Source organism: Suncus etruscus, chromosome 3 (genome assembly GCF_024139225.1).
Source record: "Suncus etruscus isolate mSunEtr1 chromosome 3, mSunEtr1.pri.cur, whole genome shotgun sequence".
Lineage (NCBI taxonomy): Eukaryota > Metazoa > Chordata > Mammalia > Eulipotyphla > Soricidae > Suncus > Suncus etruscus.
This window is the reverse complement of record NC_064850.1, coordinates 140,391,872-140,407,252: the sequence shown is the minus strand read 5'-3', so window position 1 is coordinate 140,407,252 and position 15,381 is coordinate 140,391,872. Positions and strand designations below refer to the sequence as shown.

Below are 15,381 nucleotides of genomic sequence, written 5' to 3'. Positions count from 1 at the left end.
ACATTTTAAAAATTATGATTGAGTTTTGGCCCAGACCTGTGGCACTCAGGGCTTACTCCTGGCAGCCTCAGGGACGATATGGAATGCTGGAGATCAAACCTGGGTTGTCCTCGTGCAAAGCAAATGCTCTGGCCCCTCTTCTTTTTCTTTCTTTCTTCCTCCCTCCCTCCCTCCCTCCCTCCCTCCCACCCTTCCTTCCTTCCTTCCTTCCTTCCTTCCTTCCTTCCTTCCTTCCTTCCTTCTTTCTTTCTTTCTTTTTTTTTGGGGGGGGGTTTTTGGGCCACACCCGGTGACGCTCAGGGGTTACTCCTGGCTATGCTCTCAGAAGTTGCTCCTGGCTTGGGGGACCATATGGGACGCCGGGGAATCGAACCGCGGTCCGTCCAAGACTAGCGCAGGTAAGGCAGGCACCTTACCTCTAGCACCACCGCCCGGCCCCCCCCCTCTCTCTTCTCTTCTCTTTCTTTCTTTCTTTTCTTTCTTTCTTTCTTTCTTTCTTTCTTCTTTCTTTCTTTCTTCTTTTCTTTCTTTCTTTCTTTCTTCTTTCTTTCTTTCTCTTTCTTTTCTTTCTTTCTTCTTTCTTTCTTTCTTTCTCTTTCTTTCTTTCTTTCTTTCTTCTTTCTTTCTTTCTTTCTTTCTTTCTTTCTTTTCTTTCTTTCTTTCTTTCTTTCTTTCTTTCTTTCTTCTTTCTTTCTTTTTTTTTTTTTTTTTTTTTTTTTTGGTTTTTGGCCACACCCGGTAACGCTCAGGGGTTACTCCTGGCTATGTGCTCAGAAGTTGCTCCTGGCTTGGGGGACCATATGGGACACCGGGGGGATCGAACCGCGGTCCGTCCAAGGCCAGCGCAGGCAAGGCAGGCACCTTACCTTTAGCGCCACCGCCCGGCCCCTCTTTCTTTCTTTCTTTCTTTCTTTCTTTCTTTCTTTTCTTTCTTCTTTCTTTCTTTTCTTTTTCTTTCTTTCTTTTTCTTTCTTTCTTTCTTTCTTTCTTTCTTTTCTTTCTTTCTTTCTTCTTCTTTCTTTCAATAAACTTAACCTCCCTGTTAAAGAAAATCAGGACCTTTAAAACAACGATTTTTTTGGGGGGGGGCCACACCCGGCGATGCTCAGGGGTTACTCCTGGCTGTCTGCTCAGAAATAGCTCCTGGCAGGCACGGGGGACCATATGGGACACGGGGATTCGAACCAACCACCTTTGGTCCTGGATGGGCTGCTTGCAAGGCAAACGCCGCTGTGCTATCTCTTCAGGCCCAAAACAATGATTTTTTTTTTCACACTTAAGAAGGTCAAGTAAGACTAGTAATTCTAGGAAGGGCCTGTATTTCAAAGGGACTCAGATTCCTTCTGTCTCTGGCTGGTAGTGAGATTCCACGTCCAAGTATGGCTCATGGCCCAGTATGGCTGCTGGAGCTATAGCTGTCACATCTACATTCCAGCCAACAAGAAGGATGTAATGAAGAGTTGCTTGCCCTCTGTTTAAGGTTCCTTCACCAATATTGTATGCTATCCCTTTCCACGGTCAGAATATAGCCATACAGGTCTCTAATTACAGAGAGGCTGGGAGATAAGCTCTAAAGATTACTGAGCTAAAAGCAGGTATCTATCTGATCAAGAGGAAAGAAGACAGCATCTTCCCTGAGCCGCTGGGCTAAGTCATTGCTGGGCAGAGATCCTAAAGGTGACAAGCAGAGCCTCAGGCTCCCCAAGGAGACAGATGCACAAAGGAGCAGGACAGAAGGGGATCAGGATTTGTGCGGGAAGTTCACTCTGATTCCAAGGCATCACAAAGCTCACCTGTGCCTTGTTCTAGTTTGCTCTGTAAATGGCCATGTGATGTCCAGAACAAGAAAGGCCAAAGCTCAGTTCTTCCCTCCTGTGGACACTCACTTGGCTTCTGGACTCAGAGCTTTTGCAAGCTGACTATATCTTCCTATGTCCTTGGCAAGGGCCCATTGTCATCCTGAGCCTGGCTTGCCTGGATAATTGTGGCAAGCACTTTTGTTCAGCCTGCCACATGGTGGGGGCCAGGGTGGTCTTCCCTCACAAGCCTGGCTGCCTTCCTCTGCCCTGGATAGAGGCCAGCCCTTCACATTCCCCCCAGCACTCACTACACAGAGCTCCTGGAAATACTTTTTTTTTAATTTTTTTTTATTTTTAATTATGAGAACAAAGATGCAAAGAAAGAGGACAAGGTAAAGTTACAGTGGAAGGACAATCACCCATAACATAATTCTCAGAAGAAGTCCCCTTGCTGATATCTTAACTTTGAACTTTCAGCCAAAGAACATTAAGATAAATAAAACAGAACCCATGTACAATTACTTTGTCCCTCAAGTCCCCAGATTGTAACACATTATAATCCTGGAAATACTTGGCATAGCTAGCACTGCCCTGTAACAGCTCCTTCAGAACAGGCAGGAGGTGGGCATCACATTTCAGTGAGCACCCAGCAACCCTCTATACTGCAATTTCCTCTGCTCACCTCTAGGCAGGCATGTGTGGGCTAGTCAGGCAAAGGCAGGCACTCTAGGTCTCCTTGCTTTACCAAGCTGCCACTGCAGAGTTCTGCCAACCTTGGCTCTGCCTCAAATATTCTACAGGGGTGGAGGCAGCACCAACACCTACCCCCCCCCCCAAGGCTGCTGTGCAATGAGCATACTTCACTAGACCAGATCTGTGGCCCCAACTGTGACAGGGTTTAATGCTCACTAACCAGCTCCAGGGGCTGGTGTGGGGTGGTTACTGAGTCCTGGCCCCCTTTCTGGCCTTAAGATCCAAATTCCCTCCCAAGGAAGGAGATCATTGCTCTATGATCCCGACCTCTGGCCCACCCAGAGAACCCACCTATGCTGAATCATCTCTGGAAGTCTGCTTGGAGGAGATGACCTTAGCAGTCAAAGGGAGCTGCCTGCTTGAGAAGAGACTGGAGGGGGGCAGGGCAGCTGGATCGTCCTCATTCTCAGGGTGCATATCATCAGACTGACACTGCATCCCCCTGGTGTCCCATTTGAGATTGCCATGGAGACTAGCAGGGGGGCATGAGTGTGTGTGCAGAGGTGTGTGAGGCTGAGCTTGTCCATCACCCTTGTTCACCTATTCGTCCATGTCCCCTCATCTTAGCTTCCCACCCTGGGCAGCATCCCCACACCCATCGTTCTAGGACCACTGTTTAGGAATGAGCCTCGACACTCCAGCCAGTCTCCCCTGTGCCAGCATTCTCAAGCCAGCAGTGTTGGGCCCCAGGGGCACATCGATTCTGTCTTTCCTGGGAACAGGCAAATGAGATGACACAGCATCTGGGAAAGTCCCTCTCTGAGGAGCTACAGTCAAGGCTGGGCTGGGCTGGGCAGGAGCGGGAGGTGTGGGATGCCCTGCCAAAGGCTGGCTCCATGCCCCATGGTTATGTGCTGTGACCCGAGGCTCAGCATAGACAGGAGAGGGGGAAAGCTGAAGCACTGCCTGTTTCTCAGGTCAGTATTCAGGAGGAAAACAAAACCAGGACCAGATCCCTAATTACTCCAGAAACTTTCCCCCTGATTCTTTCTCCCAGACAAAGGGATAGCAGGCATCTTGGTGCCCTGCTCCTGTCTCCCCAGCTGGGAAGTAAGGGAGCGGGAGAGCAGAGGGGACAGATGGGATAGAACTCTTCCATCCTGGGATGGCCTTCTGGAACAGGTTCGGCCTACATCCCCACAGGGCTCATGGTCTGTGTTGAGAGGCTATCCTCAGGACCAGCTCTATGATGAGCCTCAGACATCCTGGGACCCCCAAGAATGCAGAGCACAGAGGCACCTGGTTTTTTTTTTTGGGCCACACCCGTTTGACGCTCAGGGGTTACTCCTGGCTATGTGCTCAGAAATCGCCCCTGGCTTGGGTGGACCATATGGGACGCTGGGGGATCGCTGGGGGATCGAACTGCGGTCCTTCCTTGGCTAGCGCTTGCAAGGCAGACACCTTACCTCCAGCGCCACCTACCCGGCCCCCAGAGGCACCTGTTGAGATATATGTCCATGAATAGATGGGGGAGGCCAGCCATATATTTATGGCTGGAGGTCAAGCTCTATCTGCTTTCAGCCCATGCTTCCTATGGATAGGAGATCAGCCAAGTACTCCTTCACTGCTGGATTAATCCTCGCATCGAGATTTAGCAGAGGGGGCTGGAGCCATAGCGCAGCAGTAGGGCGTTTGCCTTTCATGAGACTGATCCAGGAAGGGCCTTGGTTCAATCCCCAGAGTCCCATATGGTCCCCCAAACTTGGAGTGATTTCTGAGCACATAGCCTGGAGTAACCCAAGTGTCACCGGGGTGTGGCACCAAAACAAACAAATAAAAGTGTTTAGCAGAAAATTTTAAACTCTATAATCAACCCTGAGGGTGACTTGATTTCTATATGCTCAAGTTAACCTCCCCATGCTGGTCGTCACGGCTGGGGAAGAGTGGGGAGGGAGGGACAGGTTCAGATGGACAGAGCAGGTGGTCAGTGAATCCAATGCCTGCGGGGCCAGTCTGTAGGTTGGGCTGAGTGCTGTGGATTGTCCCATCTACTGCTGAAATGACTTCTCATCTCTGTAGGAGCTCCAAGAATGGCCTGATGGCTGCCCAGACTCAGTGCTCCAAGCTGGTCTCTCCGAGTGGGACAGCAGCTCCCTACCCCACTCCATCAGGAGAGTGGGTGACCGACAATTCCCAGGCTTGTTACAAACCCTAGACTCTCCTCTATGGGTCCTGGCATCTTGCATATGTTCAGGAGGTAAAGGACGAATGAATCACCAGCTCCAGGCCTGAGAGGTTTGGGCTGAACTCACTGCTATATCCTGACTGGGGGCACTGTGCCTAATATTCCCTGGGTCTTCAGCTTTTGGAGAGGGGGAGATCACATAGCCTTGATCAAATACTTGAGACATGCTTCCTGCTCACAGACCAGGACCGCCATCATGCAGAGAAATTAAGCCTCAGGCCTGAGCACACACAGTTACTGAGAACAGTTCAGGGAACAATTCGAGCTGCCTGGTCCCAGGGGTCCTGCAAGAGCCAGTTCATTAGGGAGGTCCAGTGGGAAAATAAAGTACTGGTCTGCCGGCTGCAACAGACCCGGAGAGAGAGGAGAGAGAGAGAGGAGAGAGAGGGGGGAGAGAGGAGAGAGAGAGGGAGGAGAGAGAGAGAGAGAGAGAGAGACAGAGAGAGAGAGACAGAGAGAGAGAGAGAGAGAGAGAGACAGAGAGAGACTGGCCCTGGCATAGGGTACACCAGACACAACCTCCCGGAGAGAGAGGAGAGAGAGAGAGAGGAGAGAGAGGGGGGAGAGAGGAGAGAGGAGAGAGGAGAGAGAGGGGGGAGAGAGGAGAGAGGAGAGAGGAGGAGAGAGAGAGAAGAGAGAGAGAGAGAGAGAGAGAGAGAGAGAGAGAGAGAGACAGAGAGAGACTGGCCCTGGCATAGGGTACACCAGACACAACCTCCCGGAGAGAGAGGAGAGAGAGAGAGGAGAGAGAGGGGGGAGAGAGGAGAAAGGAGAGAGGAGAGAGAGAGAGAGAGAGAGAGAGAGAGAGAGAGAGAGAGAGAGAGAGAGAGAGAGACTGGCCCTGGCATAGGGTACACCAGACACAACCTCCCGGAGAGAGAGGAGAGAGAGAGAGGAGAGAGAGGGGGGAGAGAGGAGAAAGGAGAGAGGAGAGAGAGAAGAGAGAGAGAGAGGAGAGAGAGAGAGAAGAGAGAGAGAGAGAGAGAGAGAGAGAGAGAGAGAGAGAGAGACTGGCCCTGGCATAGGGTACACCAGACACAACCTCCTCCAGCTCAGAGGCTTGGAGGCCGCTCCACGGGGTGCCTGGCACGGAATGGGGCGAGAGGGTCTCCACCCGGAGCAGGCATGCCGGACCCAATCGGGGGCCTCGGTGGACGCTCTGACCCACTTTGTGGGTCTGGTGTTCGGGGCGAGCCGTTCCCGGATAAGAAACACAACCACCCCCCGCAACAGCAGCGGCAGGCACTTGTGCGCTTTCGACGCTCTGGGCAGTTTGCCAAGTGGTCAGGGAAAGGCTGATTCTCCGCCTGGTTTTCTGGATAAAGTGTTTGCGGGGCTGGAGAGATCGCATGGAGGTAAAGAGTTTGCCTTGCATGCAGAATGTTGGTGGTTCGAATCCCGGCATCCCATAGGGTCCCCCGAGCTTGCCAGGAGCGATTTGTGAGCATAGAGCCGGGAGGAACCCCTGAGCGCTGCCGGGTGTGACCCAAAATCCATTAAAAAAAAAAAGTGTTTGCGACACTGAGGGCACGGAGAGGAACCAACTGCCTGCGCGTCCCCGCGGAGAGAACTCGGGGAAACCCGAAACGGAACGGGAGCCTGGGGCTCCCCGCGCGCAGCTCTCGGAGAGGACGGGCCACCGTGCGCGCCGGGGCAGCGGGCGTGAGTGGGCAGGCCCGGGAAGCGGTTCGGACGGGCTGGGGGCCACCGCAAGTTGGGGGGCTGTCCTGCGGCAGGGGTGGGGCCAGCGGGCGGGGCGAGGCGGCTCGAGAGAGAGAGACAGAGTGGCCCCGGCGTGTGGGTGGGGCGTCCGGGTGGACCGGGGGCGGAGAGAGGAGAGAGGAGGCCCGGGGCGGGGCGCGGCGCGGCGGGCACGCAGCGGGGCCCCAGGCGGAGCGGTGGCGCGGACTGTCCTTAGGCCGGGAGGGACGGGGCCCGGGCGGCCGCACCATGGACTCGGGCGCCGAGGAGTACGAGCTCAACGGCGACCTGCACCCAGGCTCCCCCGGCTCTCCGGGCGCCTCGGTAAGTCTCCTTCCCGGGCCTCGGGGCGACCTTGGCCGGGGTCGTCCGCGCTGGGCGCTCCCTCCGCTGTTCCCGGGCACCTGCAAGCGCTGCCCGGACGGTGCGGTGCGCGCTGCCCGGCTCCGCGCTGCGGGGCGAAAGAGTCGCCTCGCTCGCGCGGGTGGCGTCGGGCCGGCTGTTCCGGGGTCGGTCCCGGGGTCCCGGCGCAGTTGTCCCGGCAGGTGAGCGGGGCGCGGGGCAGGCTGCGCGCTGCAGTTGTTCGCGCGAAGCCCGAGGTTCGCGAGTGCCCGCGCCCGGCTCTCCGAGAGGCGGAGGTTCCAGGAGCCTCCCAGCGGCCCGGCGGGGCTGGCGCCTCCTTTCCGGCCGCCCCTAACTTGCAGCCCCCGCATCTCCCTCCGTGCTTCGTGTCCGCCGTGGGCGGGGAGGTGCCCGGCTCGGCCCCGGCCAGCTGGGGCCGACGGTGACGTCACCCGGTGTCCACGGCGACCGCACACCCGATCTGCGTGCCCGGCGGGCGCTCGGGTCCGGGTGGTGCCGCGCTCTGCGTGCGCGCGGGCCCGAGGGCTGCACGGGGCGAGGCGGGCGGCGGCGGTTCCGCCCCCGCGTGGGTGCGTGCAAAGCTGGCGGCCCAGGTATGCAGCCTGCTATGTGCAGGCTTTGCCCGACCCGGCCCTTCCCCGGCGCCGTCCTTGAAAACCGGTGGCTGGCGACTACTTGCTGACTTCTGACATTCTTTCCTTACGGGACCCCCTAGCTGCGGAACCCGGCCAGGGCAGAGACCAGCGCTTATGCCTATGGGGTGGTGCACCACACTGCAGGAGCTAACAGCCCAGCTCAGTCTGGTCTGGTCCTATCACACCAAAGCCAATGTGATGTCCAGGGGTCGGTCAGGAGGGCTTCTGTTAGGAGGAGCCGCCAGTGCAGGTCCCTGAGGTCGGAGAATGAGTGCAGTGTGTTTCCAGGGAAACCGGCAGCAAGAGCAAAGGTTCAGAGGCTGTTCCACTGAATTCACCTGGTCCTGGGAGGAGGTGAAGTAGGAGGTCACGGCCCTGTGTGGGGGCTGCAGTCACAGCACAGAGCTCAGGAGGGGTTGTCTGTCACTCTACTCACCTGCATTGTCTCGCCTCCACCGCCCCCCTTTTAACCCCCACGACATCCTGTGTTCTTGGGTTCGGGCCCATGAGGTACTCTGTGCCTCATATTTTCATGTGTGAGGGCTGTTTGTTGCCTGTGCACCTTATATAGCAGCTCATTGAGGGCAGGGGTCTGCAAAGGCCTGCACTGCCCAGGTAGAGCCCGCCATGCTCCTCTAAGGATGTCGGAGGCTACAAGCCTCAGTCTCCCTCCTGCGGGAAGGAGATCTTTGGATGCATGGTCCCTATCTCAGACAGATCACCCCTGGGTCGTCACAGGCCATTGGCCAAGGGAGGGTTGACAGGAGTCTAAGGTGAGAGCAGACCCTGCAGCATTGCATCTTCTGTGAAGCCAGGCAGAGTCACCCGCCTTAAGGAGACTGGGGTCTGGGACAGATCATGTATTTAACCAGGGGACAGACCAGAGGACAGAGTGCACTACACACATGCATGCTCACACGCAGTTATGCACGCACACACACATACTACCTGGGAAAATTTGCTATCTTTTCCCCATTCTGCTGTCCCAGCAGATCCTGAGGCCTATGGAGTCCCAGCCAAGAGCCTACAAGGCGACCCTGAGGTGGCCAGTGCTGAGCCCACAGGAAGTATGTCTACACAGCTTGACCAGCCCCCAGTCCAGCTGTCCCAGAACCCCCCCCCCCAACTTCCTGTAGTGCCCAAACCAGAAGCAGAGACCTCTAGGGCACTTCCTGGGCTGGCTGGGGAAAGATTCTGGCAGTTCCATGTATCCCTGGGCAGGTGGCGGCCTGCCAAGCTGACACAACAGGACTCATGCCCCTCACTGGGCCTGGACCCCAGGCTGGTAACAATTAGCCAGGGCCAAACAGGAAGGGACTTCCCGCCATGTCTGTGTCTTGTGCCAGGGAAAGAGGGGCCATGCCATAGGCTTCCTAGTCCTGGGTCCTATAGCCCTGTGTTTTGTGTGTGCTTGTTTGCACAACCCTGTTTGTAAACACAACCCTATGTATGCCTGTGGCCCTGTGTGTATCTCTGTATCTGTGCACATGATTATGTGTGGACTGTGTGTCTATATATGTGTGCAGCCTTGTATACATGTGCATATGTGTCTCTGTGTGGTCCTTTGTATGTTGTGCATGGCCGTGTGTGTGTGTTTCCATGTATGGTCCTGTGCTATCTCTCCAGGCCCACACAGTCGTTGTCAATCCAGGTTTTATTCCCAGCACCTGTATAGTCCCCTGAGCCCCACCAGGAATGATCCCCAAGTATAGATCGAGGAGTGAGCTCTGAGTACCACCCCTAAACAAAAACACAGAGAGGGGCAAGGAACAGAGGCAGGCACACTCCTTTCTTCCTGGCCATGCTCTCTAGACTCACTGCCATCTGCAGCCCTCTTCTTTCTGGTGAAAGGTCTCAACTGCAGAAAGGAGAGAGTGCTATGAGCCACCTGCATCTTTTATGAGCCTAGAAACATCATTTTTCCAGTGGCCCCAGGAGAAAGTGGCTTAGGGACCTGTGGGTTAGGGTCAGGATGTGCCAACTTTTCACGGGGCTTGGAAGGGCCATGGAGACCTCCCTCCAGGGTTGGGTTCCGACAGCAATCTTCCCGCCCCAGGGCTTCTCTTGGTCCCAGTCCTCATTCTGCCCCCTCCACGTCCTCAGCCCTTCCGAGCTGATTAAAGCCACCAAGGTTTCCTGGAGGCAGTGACTGGAGCAGGGAGGCACTTACAGATGAACCCGGGTTGGCTGTGTGCAAGGCAAATGCCCTACCTGCTGTACCATTGCAGCCCCTAAATGCACTTGTAATAGAAAGAAAGGGGATGGAGACTGGCTCAGTGGGTAGAGCATTGTTTGTTGGAGGTTCTGGGCTCCATTAATACCACATTCCAACCTTAACTCTCCCAGTCATTATTTTTGAATTGTTCAAAAATAAAAACAGAAGTGAAAAGGATGCATGAGTGTTAGTTATAAAGTAAAAAAGACAAGTGTTGGGGCTGGCGAGGTGGCACTAGAGGTAAGGTGTCTGCCTTGCAAGTGCTAGCCAAGGAAGGACCACGGTTCGATCCCCTGGCATCCCATATGGTCCCCCCAAGCCAGGGGCAATTTCTGAGTGCTTAGCCAGGAGTAACCCCTGAGCATCAAATGGGTGTGGCCCGAAAAACCAAAAAAAAAAAAAAGAAAGTGAAAAGGAAGAGCCAATTGTGTGTTTGTGTTTGTATGTGTATGTGTGTGTGTGTGTCTGTGGGGGTGCAGTTAGGTTCAGGCGCATGGCAGACACTGGGCTCTAGCTCCCTGCCCCACATAGCTGTGGCTAGGAGCAGTCAGCATGGAGAGACCCAACTGTTCTACCCAGACCTGATATGCTTCCTTTCTGCCCTTGGTGTGACACCCCCACCCCCAGCCCTTACTATTTTTTTAAGCCAGTCAAATTGAGCAATGGGGGGGGGTATATGACAACTTTTGTGATACTAATGGTAATAAGTTCTGATAAACCACTGCCATCGGACCAGCCGTCCCCCCCACCCCCCAGCCCTTTCTGTCAGCCCCTGGCTGAGGGTATTGGGAAGGAGGCCACACCTACAGCCCCTACGAAGCCCGCAGACTGACCTCTGCCCTCTGCAGCCACCTCACTGGGGACGGAATCGGCCCATCAACGTGAACCACTATGCCAACAAGAAGAGTGCAGCTGAGAGCATGCTGGACATCGCATTGCTGATGGCCAACGCCTCCCAGCTGAAGGCCGTCATCGAGCAGGGCCCCAGCTTTGCCTTCTTTGTACCCCTAGTGGTCCTCATCTCCATCTCCCTGGTGCTGCAGATCGGCGTGGGCGTCCTGCTCATCTTTCTGGGTGCGTTTTATGGCCCTGCCCACAGCACGGGCAGCTGCTTCCTTCCTACTCTTGCTCCCAGGCAGGGCACTCACTGCTTGGCCAGTTCTGAGCATTGGGTAGGCAGACAGGGGATTCCTGGGTACCCCCACAGCACAGGTCCTGGGTGACTTCTCCCTGCTGCCTCGAGGGTCCTGTGATTCTGTCCTCCCACATGCCCATGGCCAGGAATCAGGAAAATATCCAAAGAACACTTAGAACTTTGGACAGCTACTGTGGACGTCTGGCCCCCATGGGGACTGCATGGTGTTCTTGCCCTAGGTGATGATCAGGGTTAGAAGTGTCATGGCAAGTGTTCGCTTCGGCAGCACATTACTAAAATTGGAATGATACAGAGAAGATTAGCATGGCCTCTGCGCAAGGATGACATGCAAATTCGAGAAGTGTCACATCAAGACTTGTGAGATAGTACATTGGGGAGGCTGAAACAGGTTCAATTTTTGGAATCCCATATGGCCTCCAAGCACTGCCAAGAGTGATCCTGAGTACAGAATCAGAAGTGACCCCTGAGCATTGCTGGAAGTTATCCCAAAAACATAAAAGAAGAGAGAAAGTGAACTATGATATAGTGATATAAAAAAATCAATTCATCAGAGCCGGAGAGATAGCATGAAGGTAAGGCGTTTGCCTTTCATGTAGAAGGATGGTGGTTCAAATTCTGGCATTCCATATGGTTTCCTGTGCCTGCCAGAGGCGATTTCTGAGCATAGAGCCAGGAGTAACCCCTGAGCGCTGCTGGGTATGACCCAAAAAAAAAAAAATCAATTCATCACATATGCTTGTAAATGTCAAAACATCAAAATATTTGGAGGAAAAACTTATTTCATTTAAGGATGAAGTAGATGACTAAACAGTGAGAGGTGGAAAAAGTAATGCTTCATTCCAGGATGGGGAGATATGCCTAATGGAATACCAATAAGCCAATAAACATTTGAAAAGCTTATTTAGACATACAGGATTTAGCAGAAGTCCTTAATGGGGATTTGATTGCTTTAATCTTTTTAGGGGCCATCGCAATAGTACAACAGGAAGGGTTTGGCCTTGCACTCGGCCAACCTAGGTTCTATCCCCAGCATCCCAGATGGTCTCCTGAACATTGTCAGGAATAATTCCTGAGTGCAGAGCGAGGAAGAACCCCTGAGTGTCACCTGGTGTGGCCCCAAAACCAAAACCAAAACATCCTATTAAAAAAATAATTCAAAGGGGGCCCGGAGTGGTGGCACAGGGTGTAAGGCATCTGCCTTGTGTGCTCTAGTCTAGAACAGACCGTGGCTCGATCCCCTGGCGTCCCATATGGTCCCCCAAGCCAGGAGAGATTTCTGAGCATATAGCCAGGAGTAACTCCAAGCATCACTGGGTGTGGCCAAAAAACAAAACAAAACAAAACAATACAAAACAAAATTCAAGGGACTGGATTGGTAATACAATACAAGGGGTTAAGGTATTTGCCTTGCACATGACCAGTCCTAGTTCAAGACCCGGTACTTCATTCGATCCCCAGGATCACCAGGTATGACCCCTGCATGCAGAAGGTGTGACTCAGAAGCAAACAGAAAAGCCATGCCATGGGTTCTGGGGCCTCCAACTTCCTGATCTCCAGGCATCTGTTTCTTTTCTTTTCTTTTTTTTTGTTTTGTTTTTGGGCCACACCTGGCGGTGCTCAGGGGTTACTCCTGGCTATCTGCTCAGGAATAGCTCCTGGCAGGCACAGGGGACCATATGGGATGCCGGGATTCGAACCAACCACCTTTGGTCCTGGGACAGCTGCTTGCAAGGCAAATGCCACTGTGCTATCTCTCTGGCCCCCAGGCATCTGTTTCTTTTCCCCTTAAGTGACTGTTGGGCTTGAGATAGGTGAGGTCATATCCAGCTATTGCCACAGGGACCCCAACATGCAGGCACTCAGACACTCACCAGTGGTATTAGTGTCTATGAGCAAGCCCAGGTATGGACCTAGCCTTTAGCACTGAACCTTGTGCTTGTTTGTGCAGATATGGGACCACAGGCACAGGGCAGGGGATGGTCTGACCCACGTCAGGCCTATGTGGGCATAGTGGTCCTCTGGGGACAGATATCACTCCAGTGCTTTCCCCTTTGGAGTGGTCAGCCCAGCCTTTCTCTTGCCCACAGTCAAGTATGACCTCAACAACCCTGCCAAGCACGCCAAGCTGGATTTCCTCAACAACCTGGCCACGGGCCTGGTCTTCATTATTGTTGTGGTCAACATCTTCATCACTGCCTTTGGCGTCCAGAAGCCCCTGGTGGATGTGGCCTCTCAGCAGTAGGGGCTCAGGTGAGCTGGTGAGGTGTGGTGTGGCCACTGCTGCCTGCCCGCTGCCCAGTGAGTTTGTCAACTCTTGGGTCTCTACATAATGCCCCTGTGATATTATGTGAGCATAACTGAGCATTGCAGGGGATGGGGGGGGCAGCACTGGTCTTGCTGAAAGACAAAAACCTGCAGGGAACTTGGGTGGGTTTTCTTTTTCTTTTTTTTTCCCCCCTCACCCCTGGGTGGGTTTTCTTGAGAAGGCCCCAAGCACTGTCCATATTGCATGAGGGACCACCATTCCACGAGTCCTTGAGCTGGCACAGAGATGGATGGGATTGCTGAAAGGCAGCTGTCCATCTAACTGTGGTATCCCACAGATGGCCATAATTGCCTCCTCAGTGACCAAGTGGACATGAGGAGGGTTACTGGCCATATCTAGCTAATGGGATCATCCATTTTATAGGAGGTGGTCTACCGGGGACTACAATAAGGCACTGTCCCACCTGGGACAGGATCAGTTCCCACCCACCGACACATAATATATTATCCTTTGCTTCCAGCCCCACTTGTTCCATCCCCAGACCCAACTCCCTTACTCCTGCCTGACAGCCTGGTTGTTTTCTCTCTATCTGCAGGTGTCCGGATCCAGTGAACTTGGCCTGCAGCTCTGCACCTGCTGGCAGGAGTGTTAGAGGCGTATGGCCTCATAGCACTTGTCCACCAATATCCATCATTGCTGTCTAGGTCCCAGGCAGCATCAATCTTGACAGTACTGAGGAGATTGGAGCACCGCTGATGGCGAAGCTGGCTTCCAGGCTGGCTGCCTCTCTTCCTCCTCTCCTTCCTCACATCTCCCTGGCCCGCATCTCCTGGACCTTCAGCCAATCTTCTAGACTGCACATGAGGACACACTGGGCTGTGTCCTGGAAGCTTCTCTGGACCATGGTGAAAGGCCTGTGAGGCAGACAAGACCTGAGGACACTGGCCAGAGCCGGGACATGAGGAATAGGGCAGGCTGTGATCTCAGGACATTTTCAAAGAGACAAGGACACCACCACTTCACCCAGTGTAGTGTGTGAGACAAACCTGGGAACCCGCCTCTCCATTCCTGATGCCTTCTTGGTCCCCGCTGTGGCCGCTAATCTGTGCCTCATGCCTGGGCTGGGCAGCCCCAAGCCCTAGTCCTATCACATACCCTCCACCAGCACTTAGGGGCAGTGCCACCCCTCCTTGGGGGCCGAGCCCCAGTTTTCTAAGTATGAGTGACCAATAAAGCTGATGCTTTTTCTGTGCAGTGCTGATGGCTGCCCTCCCTTTGCTAGTTCCCCCACTCCACCCCACCCCAAGCTCCATCTGGTAGCTGTGGGCAAGGGGTATCTAGATACCACCACCCCATGTGTCCTGTGATACTCAGCCCACTGGTTCATAAGTAAACCTCCATGGAAATTCTGAGACTCAGCAGCTCCTTCCCAACTGTGGTCAGAAAAATGGTATCAAGAAGTGTGTGGTGGGGCCGGTGAGGTGGCACTAGAGGTAAGGTGTCTGCCTTGCAAGCGCTAGCCAAGGAAGGACCGAGGTTCGATCCCCCGGAGTCCCATATGGTCCCCCAAGCCAGGGGCAATTTCTGAGCGTTTAGCTAGGAGTAACCCCTGAGCATCAAACGGGTGTGGCCCCCCCACAAAAAAAAAAGTGTGTGCGGTGGTGCCAGACAGTTTTGATTCTGCAAAGACTCCCAATAAGGGTCAGATACTGGCTGGAAGGTGGGGAATGGGGGCCCCCAGCATCAGCTGCAGGAACCCTTGAGTTAATCATTCTGTGCTTTTAGGCTCTAGCCCTGACTGACCTTGTTTCCTCCTGCCCACCTTGCCTACTTACTCTCCTATTCACCTGGTCAGGCTTAGGACAGCCATGCCTAGCTCACTTGGTGCCCTTACATGTGGACAGTATTGCACTGTGGCCTTGGTGTAACCTGTGAGGACTGGCCAATGGCCCCCAGTCTGTGCTAGTCTCCTGGGTACACAGACATGGCTTGCAGATGCCTTCATTCCTCTTAGCCCAGAAACAGTTGTGATTTGGGGGATCCATGCATGTCTGGGCCTCAACTCATTAAGCCAGGCTGGGGTCCTAGGGATGCTAGGGACAGGATGTGATGGTGGGGGTATCACACATGGTCATTATCTTCATGGCTCACCTCTGACCTTTGTGACACCTCCCCAACTTCAGTATCCTTTCTTAGGGCCTTTGCAGATGCTTCTGCTCCTGGGCCTCTGTGGCCATGTCATTGTTACTACACCCATAGTCACCAGCCTGCACACTCCCTTGAGCTTGTATCCAAGCCCCAAGTTACC

General features: G+C 54.0%; 1 protein-coding gene and 1 non-coding gene across 2 annotated transcripts; both read left to right on the top strand.

Annotated features, from left to right (window-relative positions):
• The first annotated feature begins 6,591 nt into the window (after positions 1 to 6,591).
• On the top strand, positions 6,592 to 14,327 carry NINJ1 (ninjurin 1). Its single transcript, XM_049770163.1, has 4 exons — positions 6,592 to 6,762; positions 10,500 to 10,725; positions 12,895 to 13,057; positions 13,669 to 14,327. Exons 1-3 carry the CDS (start codon positions 6,688 to 6,690, stop codon positions 13,047 to 13,049), a joined length of 456 nt encoding a protein of 151 aa, XP_049626120.1. The 5' UTR covers positions 6,592 to 6,687; the 3' UTR covers positions 13,050 to 13,057; positions 13,669 to 14,327.
• Positions 11,058 to 11,162, top strand: LOC126004760 (U6 spliceosomal RNA). Its single transcript, XR_007494018.1, has one exon. It is a non-coding gene; the product is annotated as a U6 spliceosomal RNA (small nuclear RNA).
• Positions 14,328 to 15,381: the final 1,054 nt, after the last annotated feature.

Excerpts from the sequence above, each read along its gene's own strand:
- NINJ1 (XM_049770163.1), top strand. The coding sequence starts at position 6,688 with ATGGACTCGGGCGCCGAGGAGTACGAGCTCAACGGCGACCTGCACCCA. Across the intron at positions 6,763-10,499 it reads CCGGCTCTCCGGGCGCCTCG|CCACCTCACTGGGGACGGAA; the intron begins GTAAGTCTCCTT and ends TGCCCTCTGCAG. Across the intron at positions 10,726-12,894 it reads CGTCCTGCTCATCTTTCTGG|TCAAGTATGACCTCAACAAC; the intron begins GTGCGTTTTATG and ends TCTTGCCCACAG.